Genomic DNA, 22598 nt, shown 5'->3' with positions numbered 1-22598 from the left:
ATATATGCATTCGAAATAAGTATACTCTTTTTGAAACAGGGTGTATTTCAAGAGAAATCATGTACAGCCTTGTTCAAAATATCTGAGCTACCCACCTATATTAGAATTTCTTACATACGGTTATCAAAATATGGTCTTCTAAAGCAAGATGGAGAGTTAAGACTTTTTGAACAAGACTGTAGATACATAAAGCAGAAGGAGACTTTAAACTCCGTATATTTTGTTTATTTTTCTCTGTACACATTTATGATACTAACTTGTATTTTGTTTATTAAATAACTTTGAATTCATATACAGTTGGACAAAAATTGATATATTTCAACCCTCTTCGTATATACAAAACTTACAAACATGACACAGAAGTTCAACACACAAACGGACCTCATTTCACACTTTCTTACATGAAACTTTAGAACAACATTATTTGATCAAAAATATATTTATAACTTGCATTTTTTAACACAACGAGACAAAAAACACTTTGTACAATAGGTGTCCAAATTAGATGACAAAAAAATCTTGTTATGGAAAGATATTGTAGCTGTTGATTAATTTTATTTGGTATTATGCACTTTTAAAATTACATAACCACTGGGAATAATAAAGTACCCGTTTAGCATACAAATCGTGACTAACTTTATACAAAGTAGGCGGTAAGTAAAAACCTATTAAACAGTGCTTATCATTTTTCTAAATATTTTAAAGGGATTTTCAACAGCAAAATACGTTCTCATTTAATAAAGTGGCATAAATCTAATCAAACTGTTGTGTTTGTTCCCACTGGTAGAAAATAACTGACAACTGCACGAAGTTTAGTACTAAGTGAACAAGCTCAGATGGCACGAAATGTGGCGTTTCACTGACACGGATGCAGAGCTAGCGGCAAAGCGTGCATTCAGCTCATGCTATAGTGCAACCCAAGAGGTTTAACGCACCGAATAACCAACTATGGATCAATTGTAAGATCGAATTCCGCGTGTGTTCACCAACATATCATTGGACTTTATCAAGATCAGTAGAGGTTATTCCCAAAACGTTAGCACAAGAAGCTCGTAGACAATGCTAATGTTTATGTAGATTTTAATTTTGCATACAAACTGTGTCATTCTGAGATCATCCATCAGCAGCAGTTTCACAACAGGACATCTTGTAAATCAAAACTCAGCAGAAAAATAGGATCTGTCCAAAGTATATAATTTACTTTGTCTGTAATTTATAATTTATTTCATCAGATATAAACAAGTGATGCTATGCATAGGGATGAACGTTCTTAATTCTTTTTTTCCTTTCTCTTGTATACATTTCTTAACACCCTATATGCAATAAAGCGATTTTCCGGAATGGTTTCACCAAGATGATGTTCCTGCACATTAAGCGCAAACAGTATCTCAATGAACAGTTTTCTGCGCATTAAAGTGGACACCGAGGACCCACGGAATAGACTCCAAGGAGTCAAAACCTCACTTCACTTTTTTTTTTTTTTTTTTTTTTTTTTTTTTTTTTTTTTTTAATCTCTGTGGCAGACTGAACGCCATATTCTATGAGATGAGACCGAATATTCCTCAACTTAAATAACACATCGTGCATGCATGTCAGGAAATTTCTTTGTGTGAAATTCATAAAATGTTATAAAAGTGACGGATCCACTACAGAGATCATGTAATTTTTTGAACAGATCCTGTAATTATATTGTGATTTTTTCCTATGCGTCCTGGATAATGGGACACTCTGTATGATGACTTAATTATTAATGTATGTTACAAACAATTTCCAATAGGTACTACTCCCCATCCAACCTGCTTGATGGTTTAATTATACTGCACCAGTGTATATAGGCAAAAAAAACTTAGTCTTTAAAAAAAAAAAAAAAACCTCAACAAAAGAGAAGCTGAAGCTGAGGAAAAATAACAAATTTAGACAAAGAGAGATTATGTGTACTCTGTGAAATCGTCCATATGAACTCGAGACCCCCTAGGCGACGTTGCTTCGCCTTCATTTCCTGCATCAGGTGCAACTGGTGATTCCTGAAGAACCTTCTTCTCCTGTACTACTTTCTTCCTTAGTCGTTTAATCTGACGAAGCCTCTCTAGCCAATTAGATGCATATGGATCCTGGCCCTTTGACTGAAGACTTTGAGAAATCCTCGACGCAAGCTAAATTATTGAAAACAAATAGATAAATACCTCCTATTACAATACGTAGTGCAATTATTAAGTTCGCAATATATATCAATATTAATACTTAATACAAAAATGAACAAAGAATAATCAATCAGAAAAAGAATCGCAGCAAATCATATTTTATATATATAAACGAGGGTTATTGCAAAAGTCATGGCAACTAGTTTTTTTCTGGAAAATGATAACGATTAAAAAAATTCTGAAATATGCAAATGGAAGATTACTTCATATGTAAACATTACATGTAGGGAGATGGATGAACACACACACCACCAGCACGAGAAAAAAAAAAGACGAAAAAATGTTGTCGTTCCAAAACTGTTTCTGTCAATTGCAACAGTACACAATAGTACAGGGCAGGAACACGTACCTGTGACATCTTAGAGCATCCACTATATTTACCAGACTTATCACCTTGCGATTATGACCACATACCAAAGCTGAGAGAGACATTGTGTGGAACACGTGAGATCCGAAGATTCGCTCAAGATGAGGCTACGGGTAGGCCTATTCGGCGTCTTCCACAGCGTTGGCTGTGTGTGATGGATTCTTTGGGAGACTACTTCGAAAGACTCAGGTACGTGTTTTTGCCCTGTACTATTGTGTACTGTTGCCATTGACAATAAAACGTTTGAAAAGACAAAATTTTGTTCGTCTTTTTTCTCGTGCTACATCTTTATAGTGGTCTGTGTGTTCATCCATCTCCCTCCATATAATGTTTACATATGAACTAACCTTCTATTTGCACATTTCAGAATTTTTATATTCGTTACCATTTTTGAGAAAAAAAAATAGTTGCATGACTTTTGCAATGACCCTCGTATATGCATGTATACCCACATACACAAATACATACAAATGTATACACACAATCGAAGTATAGCCCTATATAGACGATATATCCACACATAAAAATAGGCAAGAAATGAAATACAATCTGTAAAGTTCAATTCTGATTACTTACTTATCTTTAAATATTTGAGATATGCTCAAAATGTATCGAACCTTCGGTTGACAACAATAAATTTATTGGTTTGGAAATGCGGAACACTAATCCCTTTCAATGTAGTCTCCTTGGTAAAGAACATACTTCTCCCAGCGGTCCCGCTACTGTTGGAAACACTTCTGGGACGCAGGTTTTGAAGTAGTGAGCAACCGCCCTATTCAGCATGATGTCTTCACTTGACTCAAATCGGGTAACTTTTATTAGCATTTTCAGCTTGGGAAATAACCAAAAGTTACACGAAGCCATGTTGGGTGAGCAGGGAGCCTGGAGACACACAGGAATCTTGTGTTGGGAGATAAAAGCCTGAATCAAATGCGCAGAATGGCTCCATTGTTAGCAGCTTCGGTACAGATTTCGCGGACCTGCAAAACCACAGTTTACACTTGCTCAATAACATTGCCATAGCGGCTTGTTGAGGGCCTACCTGAACGTGGTTCACTGTCCACTGATGTGCGGCCATCTTTAAAACGGCTGTATCACTCCTTTATGTGTGAGGTGCTCACGGCATGATCCCCAAAAGCCTGTTGAATCTTGCGAATGGTTTCCGCTTGGGTATCGCCATGTTTTTGGCAAATTTGATGCAATATCGCTGCTCAAGTTTTTTCTGTCATTTTACGAAAACCGAAATCCAACGACCACTCACTACACGTTTTTACTCATTGGCCGACTGCCAACGACTAATGCTTTTTGCGAGGGAAAAAAAAAAAAAAAAAAAAAAAAAAAAAAAAAAAAAAAAAAAAAACTGCGAATGGGCATCCCCTCTACATCTATCCTGAAGAAAGTCTCCCACGATTGATTGGTTTACGCGGGAGAAAATAAGGTTCGATACCTTTTGAACACACCTCATCTTTTTTAATTGAAATAAAACATACCATGTAACATTAAAAAAAAAATCTATATTTTTGCTCTCTCTTGTTACCATATTGTGATCTCTTGAAATCTCACTAGTGGTTAGTTTTGGTGTACAACTGAATTAGATTTGTTTTAAAAGGAAAGAATATCTGTTGACTGAGTAAATTTCTCCTAACAGTGGTATAGAATCTTAATTTCTCCTAACATTCTTCGTTTGCAATATCCCACTGACCAATTTAAACAAAAGCATCTGATCTGCAATTCGCCTTCTGATAGATAACGTATCACATTTAAATTCAGAAATCATGCTTTTATATTAAAATATTTTCTTTATATATGGGGTTCTTATACTTCTTAAAATACAAATGTCGTAAGAACTTGTTTTGAACTACCTCGATGTTCCTCGCATAACATTGGTAAAAGGGACACCACACTACAGAAACATACTCAAGTTTGCTTCTAATAAAAGTATTAAATAATGTAATTAAAGTTTTGTTACTTGTTCATTCTTTTGGATTTCACTGTAAAGTACCTGGAGTCCTGTATGATTCATTAACACATTTTCCAGTAAGTTCTTGGTAAGTAAGTTTATGTCTCGTATTACACCTAGGTCTTTCATACTAACTGTTCATACTAACTACTCAACTTCGAAATTAACACAATTATATTGCTTAGAGTACGTTTTTACAAAATATTTGCTTATATTAAAGTTAAGCTCATTTCTTAGACATCATTCATGACATTTATTTTAATCATTCTGTAATTCTAAACAATCAGTCTAATTCATTATTTTCTTGACACTTTGAAAACTTAAGATGTGGCAAATCATTTATAAATAACAAAAAATAAAGGTCTTAAATTTAAGCCCTGAGCTATGCCAGATTTTACTTCAAATGCAAATCATTTTACTTGTTTGTATGTAACAAATTGTTTACGACCATTTAGATAAGAAGATATTAGCTTCAGTAAGCGAAAGGACAAACTAAAATTTGACAGTTTTTGAAGTAAAAGGTCATGATCTATTTTATCAAACACTTTGGAAAAATCGATAGTGTCCACAGAATGACTCTCATTAAAGGAATCAAGTAAATATTTAGTAAAAGTTCTGAAGTTTGTACCTGTACTTCTCGTTGGGTAAAATCCATGCTGATAAATGCAGACGCATGGCTTCACATGCGTAAATATTCGTTTACAAATGATCTTATTCAAAATTTTAGAAGGTGCCGGTATAAGAGATATCGATATATATATATATATATTTTTTTACTTCACCCGGATTACCAGATTTGAATATTGATGTAATCTTACTTATTTTTCAGATGTCTGGATAAATGAGTTTTTAATATGAAACTGTATAACATAGAGGCATATAAAGTAATTCAGCGCAACTTCTAAATATATACGTTTCATTCTCGCTTAGGAACGCATGTTTTCCAATTATATATACCAATGCAAGAGATCAATGTTTGCATTCAACGAAATGAAAATAACTACTAGATGTAAACCTATTGAACTTACATTAGCATGTAGAGCTAGCTGTCGAGCCAATATCGCAAGATTTTGATCGGAAATAATTTTTGGTTCGCTGTGACCTATATGTTCTGAGAGCTCTTCCTTTGTCTTCACTGTTACACAGTTTGTACCATGATCCAGTGGATGGATAACAACGCACGCATAATTGAACTGACCCTATAGAAAACAAGTACGTACATATTAAAATACTTTCCACAAAATACATTCCTTGAAGTATAAAGTGAAAGATATACAGAAAAAAAGTGTAAATTTTATTCTAAGTTAATATTCATAAGTGCAATCTGCTTCTGTAAAGTGATCCATACAAACTGCATAAAATAAGTGTATACCATTATTTCAATTTATGGTATGGTATGGTATTATTCGATTTTAGTGTTTGTTTCAGCAGTGAGGCTATATGAGAAATGGACCTACAGCTTAACATTGGATCTGAACCACATAAGCTCCCGCCGCGAATCAAAACCCGGGTCCCTCGCGCTAAAGGCGCACAAGCTAACCATTTAGCCAAGAGGAAGCTCATTATTATTTAAATTTAATTCATAACACTTCAGATTTATGTACGACAACATGCAGATGTTTACTATCCTCTACAGTAATTTCAACAGCACAATTCATTCTCCTACTCCACATGGCAAAACAGAAAAACGGATGGACGAACAAAAGAAAGATTAAAAGAGGACCAATTTCTATAGCTGATTCTGCTAATTCATTGATGTAGATACTCTCCGAATTATAAGAAAGGTAAATGATTGCTATTAATATATGGACATGTAAGTCTAGTTGTTTCTTTAATATGGCAATATTTTGAGACATACTTCTGGTCTTTTTTTTTTTATCTAGTTAAAGAGTCTTATTGAAAATAAGAAAATGGCCACTACTTCTCTTTGAAAGGCCTTGTATTTTTAACTATCAATAGAATTAAGAAGAGATGGTGGCCAGTATACATTTTAAAAATAAAAATAAGTAGACAAAATGAAGGGAATTAAGTATCTTTTTTTAACTAATTGGTATAAGAGTTATTAACCTCTTGACTGCATATAACGAACATCCGTCCTGCTATATACTTGTGTCGAGCACATAGCAGCAAGTTAACGTATCTATTGCGTACACTAGTTTTGATGTCTTACGGTTTCTGCGTCTACTTACAGCCAGTACTTTATCTTATTAAGGACCACCTGTATGCTGTGCTAGATGTTGAGTACATTCTAAAATAGTTGGAAATTTCCGGATACAGTGAGATTTATTCGCGACTTCCTTGTGTCATAATTCTTCTGCAATGATATAAAGCAGCAGCAGCAGCAACATATAGTACGATGTGATTCTAGTGTAGTCGTCTGTAGGAGTCCAAGCTAATATGAAATGAAATATTTCAGTTTAACGTCCCACGATTATGGCTTTTAGGCTAAGGGAGACGACGATTAAGGCAAATAAATGATGATGGAGCAATTAGTGGAATGAGAAAGTGGGAGGAAAGGAAGTACTCCGAAAAAACCCACGGACACGATATTGTTCACTACAAATTTACTTCGCCAAGAATCGAACCAGGAACTGCATGCATCAGAGATAAGCACTCTACTACTAAGCCACGGTGCCCCTTCCAAGCTAAGATGAAAGTGATTATATATGAAGGCGTCTAGTCCAGTCTGCACATGTACATCTAACATACCGAAATTAACTAATAATAAAAGAGTAATACCTTTACAGTCTGTATATTGTATTCTTCTCCACTCTCGTTGTATACGATGCTCACATAATCATTGCCAATATGCATTTTCTTCCCATTACACGATGGATCACTTTCCTTCGTAGGCATCAAAGTGGCAACGTGAAAGATCACCTGCAAGAAACAATTGAGACTTATATTTTCACTGATCAAGACGAATGTAAAACATATTAAGAAATCTTAAAACTCACATCTTTCGAATACATCAAAATCTTTCACAATCCTTGCATTCGTGATTTTGTCGGGTTACTTCACCTGATATACCAAGTTACGGGATTTATAAATAGGTTAAGTAAAGAAGAATTTTAGGAATGATAAAAAAATGCATTAAAAGATTGCGATCTTGACCAATAATTAGTTTTTGGACCAGGGATCACACAATTTTTGAATGACCCCTAAATCGAGTTTTCGTATTTTCTACGGAATAAACACATCGTACTGAGTTAAGTTATAATTTGGGTTTGGCTACATTATATGTACTTCTCCAGATATAAGGCGTACAAGAAAATTTTTGATTGAAATTCAATGGATCTTGGATCAGGGGGCACAAAATTTTTGAACGGCCCCTAAATCGAGTTTTCGTATTTTCTACGGAATAAGCACATCATACTGGGTTAAGTGATAGTTTGGTTTGGCTACACTTATGTAGTTCTCTAGATATAATGCATACAAGAAAAATTTTGATTGATTGATGGAATATAATGGATCTTTTGATCCAAAAAGAAGAAAAAAATAAGATTTGTCAGTTTTATTTTACTAAGGAGTTTTGAGAAAAAAATATTTCGCGTGAAAAAAATAAGATAAACAACAGACAAATTTAAGAAGCGGAACTTTACAATAGATATAGATTCGAGTATCATATGGATAGTAAAAGCGAAACGAGAAGCATCAAGTCACGGCAGAAACCCTGGGAGTAACAGACCTTCGGATTCAGCAAGAAAGTGTATGACTAACAAACGGTAGAATCTCATAAAAACGGGCAATAACAATCTATATTGGATTAGCTCAGCATTGGACAAGATCCAATGGCAAGAATTTGCTTTTACAACTGATGAGCTTTCGGATTCTTACTAAAACCACCCAGAGTTAGACAGTAATAAGCATTAGTTTACAAACGCGTCTAGTACGCCACCATATTCTTTCAAAAATGGAAGGTGTCACCTAGTCTACTGATTACTTATAAGCTAACTCTTCTGATTGGCCCTTAAAAAAAGTAAAGAGAGAGTAAGTAGTTTAAATAAAATTATCAATTATGCTAAAGTAGCTTTTGTTTAAACTACCCATACGATTTTAATAAGGTTGCTTTGTTCTAATGAAATGATTTTTATAAATTTGTTTCTATTTAAAGATTTTCATTTATGGAAAACTTTGACATTACCAATGTGTGCTTTGTTTCCCACATACACAGCACAATATGATGATGTTAAAACAACTTAATGTGTCTATCATACTAGCGTGTTATTTCCGTATCAAGGCCATCATCTTCCTAACGTAAAAGGTGTCCTATAAAGAACATCCATCCATCCGTCCATCATTTCTGTTCTTTGGCAGCACTGAACGTTACACCATTTTCATCTGTTGTTTTTGTAGTTAGTACTCCCGGAGCGTCGAATAGCGCATGACTGTCATCTGCTTTTTGTACAGGTAGTAATGGATCACCTTCCTGAGTTGAAGTCGTGATTAGGCCGTACTTCTTCGAAGATGGTGCCGGAAACACATTAACAGTGAACGGCGAACGCTACCGCAATATGTTAAATAGAGTTTTTGTAGTCTGAACTGGACCGTATGAATGCTGGAGAAGTATGGTGTCAACAAGACGGCGCAACCTGTCACACATCAATTGCAACAATGGACTTGTTACGAGAGAGGTTCCCTGGCCGGGCGATTTTTCGCAACAGTGACGTGACTTAGCCACCCTGATCTTGTGATAAGACACCATGTTAGTTCTTTCTGTGGGGGTATTTGAAATCTCGTATGTATGCCAACAAATCATGATCACTTCCGGAGCTCAAGGCCAACATTCTGAGTGTAATTTCAGAACTAGAGGTGCAAGTATGCCGAAACGTTATGGAAAATTTCATCGAAAGAACCATAATGTGCCTGTAGAGTCGTGAAGAGCATTTGCGTAATTATATTTCATACATTATCACAGGTAGCATACACTGCAAAAAAATGTAAATATGTAAACTACTTAATGTTATCAATAAATGTGTATGCTATTATATATTCAAAAGTTATGTTCTTTATGGGATACCCTTTATAATAAACATCTAGTAACTGACAGTAAGAATTTGCATTAGTTTTATTTTCTGCTATGACCAAAGCTTTACGCGATATATTTGATATTTATACCAAGCAACGAATAACGTACAATATTTCCTCCAACCCTTCACGAAAATAGTTTCTTAAGCATGAGCATTTTCTAATATTCACATGAATAGACGTCCTGCCATTTGTTGTTCCTGTAAGCAGTATGTTTCTAGTGCACTTCTACACACTGTGGGGAACTTCTACATACGTAAATGAAGTTTCTCTTTTTTTAACGCCCCACAGTTATACCCTTAGGCTAAATGAGACGGATAATTAATTAAAGTGAATGAATTACTTGTTCTCCACCGGGAATTGAACCCAGGACTACATGCACCAAAGACACACGCACTAGGAACAGCATGTAAATGTTGTCAGAAAATGCATACGCTTATAGAACTATTTTCGCGAAGGTTACTGGAAATATCATACGTTGTTTGTTACTTGGAATAAATGTCAAATATTGCGTAAAGCTTTCCTCATAGAAAAAAAAAAAAAAAAGTAACACGTATTCTCACTGTCAGTTACAACATATTTATTATAACCTAGGAAGGCGATGACTTTGGTGTTGAAGTAACACGCTAAGAGTGATAGATAAACTAAACTGTTTTAACACTTTTTTTTCTGTGTATACTTGGAGAGATTTTGATTTCTTTGACGAAGATAAAAAGGAAGGAACAACAGAAATGTGAAAGAATAAGTTGAAACTCCTTATTAATTACTTCCATAGAATTACGAAACCTTTAATCCACTTCTACCTGAAAGGCTCGAAACAAAGCAGCGCTTACAACCAACGAAAACTCAGCACGAGTTGCAAACAAACAAACGGGTCATTGTAAAAAGATAATTATAATCTTGAAGCACACGGGGAAGAGATGATGTGTAACAAATTTCTTAATAATATGTACTTTAAATATATAGAAATAAATAACGGAATTTAGTTTCTTTATTATTACAGGGTGTCTATTAAAATTCCAAAATGAAATTTCGTGACTTCTTCGTGACCGTTTCTTTACCAAACCATTAAATTTAGTAATATTCTGAAGAGCGAATTTGGGTGCGACTTGGGCCGAATTTTCATGCACGCGATAGAAGCGTGCTTTGCTTGTGATTTGGTAGCGTCTAAAGCCAACCATAGACATTTTTGGTGCTGAATTTTGACGTTTTATAGAACAAAATTTTCCAGTCTGTACTTATATTTGTACAGATTAAAAAAAACTGACCCAAAAGCTAAATTTCTTGACTTTCGTGACCGATAGACACCTTGTATTATTATTAAACTGAAGAATCGTACAAAGAATGTTGTAAACAGTGAAAGAATAATTATTAAGAATTATGCCACGGACGACGGTTGTTTAATGGTAAGTCACTCAACCTGATCAAACCATATGAGCTTTGGGTCAAAAGAGACATACACAATGTACTTTAAATTATTCATTGTAGCTTCGGAAAATTTAAGATTGCTTATAAAACTCCAACTGACCAAAGCAGAATATATATATTTTAATAGTACATATTTGTGTTACAGTTTCGGCTATGTAATATGGCCTTCCTCAGACACATTATCACAAATATATACTATTAACATATATATACTGCTTTGGTCAGTTGGTGTTTTATTAACAAAATGTACTTGGAGGTCATCAAGTTACTAAGTTACTATCTGATTTTAATAAAACTTCGATTTCTTGTACATTACTTTGGTCATTGATTTTTAAATGTTGAGACACTCCTGAAACAGGGAATTCATTTCTGCTATTTCTAATATGATTCTTTTATTCTTATTGTGCTACCGATGTAAAATTCGATCCATGGTTACATGTTACACGCAAAGAGCTTGGTATATCTATTTCACTGCTCTGTAACCTATCTATAAAATAGCTCTCGTATTGAGTTTAGAGTCTTTCGATATTTTTATTGTTTTATAGTGATATTTGTCCCAAATTTACTAAAAGTTTTCTTTAGATTTTTACTTAGGATATACGAATTTGGAAAACTAATCCGTTTTTGAAGAGCTGAATCTTTCCAATTTTGATTGGTTACTCTTTCATGTGGATTTTTTTTCTCGTTCTTGTACCATTTTTCTAAGATTTGTTAGGATATCAATTTTTCTCGTTATTTTCATTGTAAGTCTGATCTGCGTAACTTAATGAATTAACATTTCAGACAAATGGAGTCGAGGAAGAAAAAAAAGGCTTCATTCTATTAGACATTCTTAGCATTCAGTAATAAAAGCTGAAAAAAGACACGCACTAGAAACAGAGCTCAAGTTTAGAGCTACGAAGATAGGATAGTTATTTCGTTTCGGTTGGCAACTGGCAACTATTTATTATACAATTGAGATTAAACAGAATACTGAATTCTATTTGTCAGTATGTTCACAATTCCAGATAAAGGTAAAATAACTTGAATTGCGTATTCCTTAATGTCGAACTCTTCTGAGTTTCATACCAGAAAATGTAACAGAGACAATCATACAATAGACTTTGTTACTTCACCTGCATGACATCATCCTGCCAAATGTAAGCAAATTTCCCATCATTACCATTCCTATCTAAGCCACCAAGGAAAATGGTTTGTGGATCCACATCTTCAAGTTTGATGAGTGTTCCAAGGCCCTAAATGGAAGACAATACATATAAATGGTAATAATAATTGTGCAATTAACGGGAAGGTACATGGTAACATACTATGGTTAGAATAATGGATAATTATCATATTGAATAATACAGGAGAAATGTCTGATACAGCTAAACTCTGTCTGACAACATATGTATTACAAGCCATCGACAATGTCGAAAACAGATATTTCTGACGTCTTTATCTAGTGGTTACAAAGAAAAAGAAGAAAAATAGTGTAGAACTAATTTCATTTTATTTATTTCGAGGAAAAATATACAAGGTTGTCGGAAAATAAGTTTCCCCTGGCGGTTATGGACAGAGTTGGTGCAAGACAAAAACGCGAAAATAAAGAACAAGGCTTACTTTACTTTTCCAATTAAGAACAAAGGACGTTGCTGTCATAATTCTCTACAAGATTTAAATTTAACGGAACAGCGGAAAAATTCCTTCAACGGCTGGCTTCACTTTGGTATTTAATCCGGTGACCGAGTCATTAGATGTGGAAATTAGTTACACGGGAAGTTTTATCATAGAATTCGTTCAAAGAGTAAGCAACTGAACAAAATCTGGAGGGTGCAACTTTGGCACTGTTGGGCAATCGTAGGTAGCTAGTAGAGTACAGTAGTGGTTGTATTTTAATTCCCTATTCGTTGTTGATAATGGAGATCTGTATGTTTCTGCATGTGTTTGAAGTAATTCCTTTGTTTCTTTACGGATTTGCATATGTTAAAAATTATGAAGAAGTGGGGATGCCACTACAGGAATACTCCGAATTTCCCGCGCCAGTCAGAATCAGAATTGTTGGTTACTGCAAGTTCGAAGCGAATTCAGTCGATCATCACTGCAAGACGAGAGGGGATATTGTAAATACTGACCTCCACGCAAAATCGGAGGCTGATTCAAATAGTAACAATTCGTTGTCATAAAGGCTGTATGACGTATCAACGTATACGTCAAGGTGGTATATTGCAAAGTTTGTAAAGAAATACAAAATTGTAACAGAATGTGGGAGTGAAACTGCGAAAAACGTTGCCGTTCCGAACTTGGGGCATTCGATTTTCTTCAGCATTGCATATTTTGCGGCATGCATTGTGTGACAGCGAGAGACAAAAGAACATCTTGATCGGTAGAAAGTAGTTAGGTTATTCAGTACAGTTGATCGTGGTGAAGGACAAAAAACTTTCAAATAGAGTATTCTTGACACTTACAAGAGGGGTGACAAATGGTCATTCGAAGTCAGAATAAAAATATGCTAGCGGTAAGTGATCTGCATCGAGATAACATGAGAACTGCAGATGCACATTCATGGGGAGGTTGTACGTTGCTGTAGCTGCAGAGGAGAAAAACCAAGAAAAGGATGATGGTATTTTTCGCAGATAACCTTCAACTGTGCGCGGTATTGCTTGTACTATCTGCACTCTATGAAAAAAGTACCTGATCGTGTTTTTCAGCGATTTCTGAAAAAATAACATGTAATGTGACACAAACCAGGATATTGGAATGCTATTTGGAGAGAGATATTCATCAAAACTACATTCATGTGATATGCGAAGAGTCAAAGTGGCATTGAGGGACAAAGGCTTAATCTGCGTGGGTCCACAGTTTGCATATCTGCAGTCAAGTAGTCAAAGGCATTGACAATATGTGCGAGAATGATCATACAACCAAGTTCGTCGGGCATCACCGGAAAGAATCTGACCGCCAGGATAAAATCTGACCGTCTTGATCGGGAAAGATTTGTAAGGTATTAACTTCACGCATCGATCCCCTAGATCCGCAGCAATATCCTGCTGAAATAATAAACATTATGAGTAGTCGTGTTGTATCTTCTACAGTTAACGTGGAGCAGGCAGTAGAAGCAGACATTCGAAGAGACATAGCCCGGAGTATTCTTCAACTTCATCCCAAAAAAGGCTGTAACACTATCAGTCATGAAGAAGAAAGTGAAAGTCAGTACAGAATTCGTATTTGATATATCGTTAATTTACGCCAGCACGATTGGACTGATGTTGTCAGGATCAATTGGCGTTGCAGACGTGTTGAAGCACGAACTGGCACCATTTTCTACCTGCCTCTTCAGAGGTGATGGCCAGATGAGATTCACTCCAGAATCAAAGCTAAAGGAACTGCTGGCCATTGATGGATGTACTGTAGTGTGGACAGTCTATTGGCCTATAAATGGGACATTCTTTGACTTTGTGCAAAGAATTACTCATTTTGTGGAACATAAATTCAAAGATTCAGACGTATACCTCACCTTTGATCGATACACCCCATACAGTATCGAAAACCTAACAAGATGCCAGCGCGTGGGTTCACATGTAACGAGAAAATATCAACTTACTCTTCATACACTTCTCCCACCATAGCAAGTAGTAATGACTCACAACAAATCGCAAGTGATAGATATGCTATGCAAACAACTGGCTGATTGGCACCTTTCTACCAGAGAGGTCCACAAACTCGTTCTGTCCAGTAAAGAATACGTGCCCATTGAAGTAACAGACGGAACATCAAAACTAAGAACAGACTTGCACATCGAACACGAGGAAGCAGATATTATCATCGTACAATAGGCATTATGGTTGGCGTCGGAGAACGGAAGCACTCACATTAAGGTGATATCCGATGACACTGATGTTTTAGTTCTTCTGCTTCATTACTATGCTGAGAGGGGAATAACAAGCAAGATGACCATAGAACCAACCAGCCCGAGGAGGACGTCCGTTGATGGAGCAACAGCATCGAAACACACTGATATTTGTATTAACCTCCTTGCAGCACATGCTCTATCTGGATGTGACACTGTTGAGAGCTTGTATGGAATCGGGAAGAAGAAAATAATTCAGATGTACACCATTACATCTTTGGATAACCTAACGTCAGACATGTCGAACATCGCCAAACAGGCGACAGAGATAATTGCAGCCTGCTATAGTCCTAACGTCAAAGAGAGTATGTCCGATATGCGATTTCTCGTTTGGAGGACAAAAATGGCAAAACCAAGAATATTATCCGTTCCCTCTTTGAAATCGTTGCCACCAACGAATGAAGCATTCCATGAGCACGTTAAACGAACTCACCCACATTGTGCAACTTGGAAGTCTGCAATAAACCAACAACCACTCCCTTGTGGATCCTGTGCAATATGGACGGAGTCGTGACGAAGCGTCCAAAACTTTCGTTCCAGTGACACTACCCGGCATGTCCTTATAGCTCTGTACGATATTCTTTTGATGATTAGATGTGGATGCTCTCAGGAGCATACCCAGGATTTCTTAAAGGGATGGCATATCATACACTTTAGAACCTCAGTTCCGCAATGTATTTATATTTGTTTTGGGGCGCAGATAATTACCTTCCACGGAATCAAAATATAATTTACAACAGCAGTTTTTTCGTAATGATACTGTCGTAGATTTTTCTTCGTTTATAATACTTCATCATTGAGGGGGTGCACCCCTTGCCCCTCTGGGTATTGTCTAGCCATGCAGTAATCACCATTGGACTAAAAGATATCATAGCAATATGTTCTCAGTAACATATCATCAAAACATAACTGTACTGCAATTAGATTTTTGATATCGTGATTAATTACAGTATAAGGCTATAAAAAGAATTGCCCAACAGTGACACAGTTGCATCCGTGAATTTGGTTTTATTATACATTTTTCAACAAGATGCCGTCATAACATGTTGCGTGTAGCGCATTTCCATCTACACAGTAATTTTTGGACTCTGCCACCAGACTAATTGGATCCAAAGTGTCTTTCGGTGAGAGCCTTCTTCGATCATGGAAAGAGATGGAAATCGTTGGCCGCAAGGTCGAAACTGTACCTATAGGCGAGGCAATCCCAAATGAAGGTCGAAAGATGATTTCGCGTTGCCATTGTCGAGTGTGGTCGCGCATTGTCGTGCAAAAGAAAAACGCCAGATGTCACAAGGCTAGGCCGCTTCCTACGAATAGTAGACTTCACTCTTGTCAATGTCTGACAATATTTCTAAGCATTGGTTTTTCCGACTTCCATACTTGCCGGCCAAAGTATTTGCTGTTCACCGGAAATTTCCGCTAGCACTGCGATAATGCCATCTGCATTATCTTGGTCATACGTCGCCAAATGAAATATCGATGGCTCTCACATTAAATCGATGCCTTATTTGCCCCATTATTTTACAATTTCTTGCGGATGTGGGAGGAAGGAGGCGGGAAAACTATATTCAGACTTTTTCTCGTACAGAATTGTCAAATATTGATGATGCTGAAATAGAACAAAGTATTTTTATATGCAAAAAGAAGAGAACATTATACTTAAAAATATATATATATATATAAAAAGAAAAACAACGAATTGATTAAATACACATAATACAAAGATCTTCTAAAGTTGCCAAAATATGCAAATACGTGGGAACTGATACTTGCTCTTCTCTTCTTTTTTCTTTAATGAAAGCTATGATGCGATCTGTCCACTAAGAGCAAACTCAACACCAAGTCTCTCTTTTTTTTATTATTTTATAAACTCAAAATAATAACACAAACCTCAACAGTGATAATAACTCGGAGGCCGCGGTGACTTAGTAGTAGAACGTTCACCTCTGGTGTGTATGGGTCTCTGGTTCGATCCCAGGTCTCGTCAATGAACTTTGTAGTGGATAAACATCGTGTGTGTATGATTACCCGGGGTTCCTCCATTTCCTTTCACTTCACTTATTCCATCATTATAATCTATTTCTTCATCACCCTTCAGCTTTGGTGCATAATTGTGGAACGTTAAACTCTAAAAGTAATTGATAGAAGAGCGTTTTGTTGAGTTCGTCTCTATGAAGTAAGTTCAAAAGTTTTTTTTTTTTTTTTTTTTTTAAACAAGCCTTTGTTTAGTTTGTCCTTACCACTCACAATACCTTATATTAAAACCCGTTTCAGCGCGGATTTCAATACACCAATTTAAATATGGACTTGCATACAAATTCTTACCTTAATTATCTTTAAAATAATAAGATATGTCAAATTCACAATTATAATACTTCAATAACTTTACCAACCTGTAGGAAGTCAGCATATCGAACGGATCCAAATTGATTCTGTAAAATAGCTGCTTCATTACTTGCTTGCCCATGTCCAACATAAATAACTCCAATTTTGTGCGTTTCGTACGGTGGAATTCGATCCAGATTCTTGACAGCTCGTTCTACCATCTGACTTTGGCTCTGAGGAACTAAAAGCGGTTTTTCTGAGGTATTTCCAAAATGGGCATTGTGGTAGAGTTGAAGAAACACAAAACTGCGAAACAAAACAATTACAGTTTTCAAAAACAATACTAATATACTCACCGATACTTCTAACGTTCAAAAATACAACGATTTTGCACGTGGCACAAAAATTTTAGGCCATGTTTATATATACTAGTTTTAGAGTATGTTTATGCATATATTAAGAACATTAGATAGATAAAACAATAACTAAAGAAGTCATATACATAATACAAAGCACACAATACAACACTACAATAAAATCCTCTTTTAATGACAGTATTATAATGGTTCCAGAACTTAAACAGGATGTCTACTAAAATTCCAAAATGAAATTTCGTGACATTTTTGTAAACTTTTATTTCCCAAACAATAAAATTCAGTAACATTCTCAACAGCGAATTTGGGTGCGAATTGGGCCGAATCTTCATGTATGCAATAAAAGCGTGCTTTTCTTACGATTTATAGCGTCTAAAGCTGACTATAGACATTTTTGGTGGTGAATTTTGAAATTTTATAGAACAAAATTTTCCAGTCTATACTTATATTTATACAGATAAATAATAATAATAATAAAAATCATGACCCAAAAGCTAAATTTTGTGACTTTTTCTTGACTTTTATGATCGTTTTCTGATTTCATGACTTTCGTGACCGATAGACACCCTGTTAAAGCAACAGCAATTTCATACTTTAAAATAATAATAATAATAATAATAATAATAATAATAATAATAATAATAATAATAATAATAATAATAATAATAATAATAATAATGCCAAGAACCACTCAACTCTAAAATGAAATGATATGAAATGAAATCTTTCAATTTAACGACCCTATAGGCTACGTTATGCCCTTTAGGCCAAGGGAGACAATGATTAAAGCAAGTGAACGATGATGGAAAAATTGGTGGAACGAGAAAGCGGGAGGAAACGAATACCCTGAGGAAACCCACGAACACGATGTTGCCCACCCCAAACTTGCCAGGACCGCACACTCCAGAGGTTAACGCGTGGGTTTCTACACTGAGCCATTGAACTCTCACACAGATACGGAGAGACGAAGCTGTTCTTAGTTAGTCAGACTTTTAAGAAGTTCCACCAACCGAATTATCAAGTTAATAAACTCCTACGATGCATATTTCCTGCCGGATTACGGAACTAATCCTTATTTTGCAATTTGTAATTTGATGTACAGTCACGAACAATAAGTAGAGTTAAGTGTCTTTATTTCTTATGACTCGAACCTCTACTTATTTGTATTCGTGGTTGTACAAACAGTTTACAGACTAGCATAGCGATTCCTTTGTTTTGTTATTAAAAAAAAAAAAAAAAAAAAAAAAATGCATCGAATTATTTACCAAGATAATGTTTATATATCTAACTTTAGTTTGATATAACATTATTATCTGTCCTGGAGGCATGTACAAGTATCATTCAAATACAAAACTGAGTACCGTATTTGCGCGAATATACGCTGCACTTCTTTTTAACCCCCTGAATTTTGGTTTGACAAATCATGGTACGGCCTATACTTGAGGTTTTTCTCCCTCAGATCATAAATCGTCAATTTCAAAATGGCAGGTACACATATCTTGAAATTAATAACATTACAAGTTACTGCAGTTACGTTTGTAAACCATCAAAGACTTAACACCTTACACTGGCACAAAAAGCACTTGTACACTTAATAGTTTTATTAAAAGGAATATGCATCTTTGTTACATAGTATATATAATATTTACGGAATATTTATATACAGTAGCTGTTCTTGAAAAAAAAAAAAAAAAAAAAAGAAAAGCACCTTTGTTTCGCAAAACCGTGTCAGCTTGTTTGTACCCACCCAAATTACGCACAATCACTTTCCCGATTTCAGCATCACCAGCGTCTGATTCTTTACCCCCGCTAGAAGATCTAGAATGCTGCTCAGAGTCACTATCACAAAGAAGGTCATCTTTATGAGTCACCTTTAGTTATGCAAGAGTTAAAGAGATATATTTCAAAGTACTCTCTAATTGAACTTTTTCGTAAATTTAGTACCGCAGCCTATATTCGAGATTTACTTTTTCTATAATTTCGTTTCAAAAGTTTAGGTGCGTCCTATATCAGGGCGTTTACTATAATTTCAAAGTGAAATTTCTTGACTTTTTCGTGACCTTTTCTCTACCAAACAATAAAATTTCATAACATTCTCAAGAGAAAATTTCGGTGCGAATTAGGCCTTATTTTCATGCATGTGATAGAAGCGTGCTTTGCTAGCGTCTAAATCCGACCATACATATTTGGTGGTGAATTTTGACGTTTTATAGAACAAAATATTTTCCAGTCTATACTTATGTTTGTACAGATAAAAAAAATCGTTACCCAAAACCTAATTTTGTGACTTTTCTTGACTTTCATGACCGTTTTTTGATTTTGTGACTTTTTCGTGACTTTCGAGACCGATAGACACCCTGTACATTCGCGCAAATATGGAAGTTTACTTTAACATATGCGGTAACCTAAATCCACTTCATAGGAGCACAGTTCTTCAACTCAACAGTAGCGTACCTTTACTGGGCTAGGGCATTCATTTTCAATGCACAAGGTTACCAACTTAAAATCTTGCTCAGAGTACAATGGATAGCATATAAACTTGCGTTCAGATGGCATTCTTCATTTTATGAGGACGTAAAGTAAAAATCACAAATCACATAAGTTACTCTGCTGAATCCCAAAGTTTCTTGATTCCCATTTGCTAACGGAAATCCAGCTTATCAAAATGTTATTAATATTACAGTTTTTGTTATTATTGATTAACTAGCAGAATAAAATATTAGAATCCAGCACTCTGTGATGAAACAAATCTTAGTAAATACCTATATGAATATAATTAAAAGAAATACGGACAGAAAGTTTTCTGAGTACATTTTCATGTATTTCTTGCCTTATTTTCATTTAATTTTGAATGTTTCCAACATCGATAATCACATGTTAAAATAAAACGACAATAAAAGCAATTACACAACTAAATTTGACTGTTTTTAATATAGAAAAGCATGCATGAACCGTGATAAAACTGCTGTAAAAGTTCTTAAGAATAACATTTAAAATATTATGATATATGTCCAACAAACTGAAGTGTTAATAATACAGAAGAAAAACAAGGATACATAAGACTACATCGTAGTGCTTCAACAAACCTTGGATTAATTCCTGACCGCGGCATATCCTTCCGGGGAGAATTATTACGCTTTATAGAGTCCCAATCGATTCGAGGTTTCCTTATTGGACTCATGACTGAGATTGTATGTCCTCTGTCTCTTTTAAATGCCAAAGGAGGTAGTGTTGAGGGATCAGGCCTGGATTCTTCCTTGCTTCCATGGCGAGGAGACGACATACCTTGCTCATTGGCAGATCCCATCATTTTCCCCTGAAATTCATCAATTCATTCTAATCATAAAACACAGATTGGAACATCAATATTATGACAAAAAACATTGTAACAGTTATTGATTTACCGGTCGTGATAATTCGATTTCACAATATATACAGTCAATTAAAAGTACTGAAAGTGGATACATATACTAATATTTTAGCTATTTATTTCACTCGATTTGCTATATTAAAGGGTTTTGATTTTGATCATAACAGATCAGAATTTCAAATATTTACACACCCCACACGAAATCTGTACTATTCTAAACATACTGAGAATGTATGTTGGGAGATTCTGCGTACAGCTGGATACAAAGGAGACACAGAGCTCCCTGGTGACTACAGTTAATAACATATTCATAAAGTGAAATGAAATGAAATCTTTGTTTTTTATATCCTACGGTTATGCTGGCTAGGCTAAAGGAGACGGTGATGATAAGAAATGAATAAAACGGTGGAATGAAGAAAGTGGAAGAAAACGGGATAAGCTCGAGTAAAACCCCACACACAGTGTTTGTCCACCACAAAACTCATTTAGCGGGAGCTGGAATCGAACCAAGGACTCCAAGCACCAGAGGTGAACGCTCTATCATTGATCCACTGCGGCCCTGTATTCATAATATATATCGCCTAGTATCCTCATTAAAAAAGTATGCCGTATGAAACTGACAATTACAGATTGATACGTGAACTTTACTCACACAAAGGCTTGCTCTAAAACACTTCTTACTTGTTGCTCCCTAGACCTAGTTTTCAATATTTCGTAATACTCAGGCTAGTTTATCCTCTTACTTCTTTTCAATATTCAGTTAATGCAGAACACGAAACATTTCTCACAGACATGTTTGTATATATTTATTAGGAAAAAAAAAAAAGAAAAAAAAACTCCACAATCAACGGTGTAAAACTTAAACAAATTTTACTGTATATCAATACAGAAGAGAACAAAGAAAGTCGGTAATACAAACCTTTTCAGTATCTATAGAGCTCTGCCGAGGGTGACTAGTTTTTCCTTGTATTTCAGCGGAGGACATTTTCTGTTCCTTACTAAACTTTGGGTCCACTGGAGGCTTTGACGCATCTCCGGATGACCTAGAATCTCTCTTCTGACCTAAGAACTCCCGCTGCTGCTTTGGCGACGGAGATGAAAGCGGAGACGAAGGGAGGTGTTTAGGAGAAAGCTGCCCTGGTTGGACGTTGATCACAAGTGACAAATGAGACTGGCTGGGTGAAGGGAGAACAGACTGAGGAGCCGATTCTGACCCAGGATACGAATGGCACGAAAGAATTGGTGACCTGCTGCTGTAAGCACTTGGCGGTGTAGTTCCAGAGCCCGACACTTCTTCAGGAATAGCCTCACAACTCACTCTGCAAAGAAAATATTAACCAGTTGAGAATGCTCCAAGAGAATTGCCAGAACGAACTTAAAAATAATTAATTTTTCTTATTAACTTCTACAGGCTTGATACCAATTGTTCTATACAATTTATTAGTACTTTTTTTTAAAGAGTTCTGTTAAAACGTTCTACGATATGTTGTATTACGAAGACACATGCTAAAAATGGAGGGCTCAAAATTGAAAAATTCGCAATATATCATCTCTCTGTGACTTACGGTTTCCGAGATATGGCTCGAATCTCCCGAAATTGGAACTCTTTTTTGGACAATATCTCGGGAACGGTAAGAGTGGCGCGAAAAAATCCAT

The 22598-nt window shown here is 35.6% G+C and overlaps 1 protein-coding gene across 2 annotated transcripts in view; it reads right to left on the bottom strand.

Annotated features, from left to right (window-relative positions):
• Positions 1-292: 292 nt before the first annotated feature.
• Positions 293-22598, bottom strand: part of gig (TSC complex subunit tuberin) — a 121428-nt gene continuing 99122 nt past the window's right edge. For both annotated transcript variants that reach the window (XM_081731841.1, XM_081731840.1), the window contains exons 25-31: positions 21862-22261; positions 20659-20888; positions 17267-17504; positions 12100-12219; positions 7268-7408; positions 5557-5727; positions 293-2153 (exon numbers count right to left, since the gene is read on the bottom strand). In XM_081731841.1, coding sequence (XP_081587967.1) covers positions 1929-2153; positions 5557-5727; positions 7268-7408; positions 12100-12219; positions 17267-17504; positions 20659-20888; positions 21862-22261 — 1525 coding nt within the window. In that variant the 3' untranslated portion in view covers positions 293-1928. The remainder of the gene's footprint in view (positions 2154-5556; positions 5728-7267; positions 7409-12099; positions 12220-17266; positions 17505-20658; positions 20889-21861; positions 22262-22598) is intronic.

The sequence above is a fragment of the Thermobia domestica genome, chromosome 11 (assembly GCF_964235325.1).
Source record: "Thermobia domestica chromosome 11, izTheDome1.hap1.1, whole genome shotgun sequence".
NCBI lineage: Eukaryota > Metazoa > Arthropoda > Insecta > Zygentoma > Lepismatidae > Thermobia > Thermobia domestica.
The sequence above is the reverse complement of the archived record's forward strand: the minus strand, read 5'-3'. Positions and strand labels throughout refer to the sequence as shown.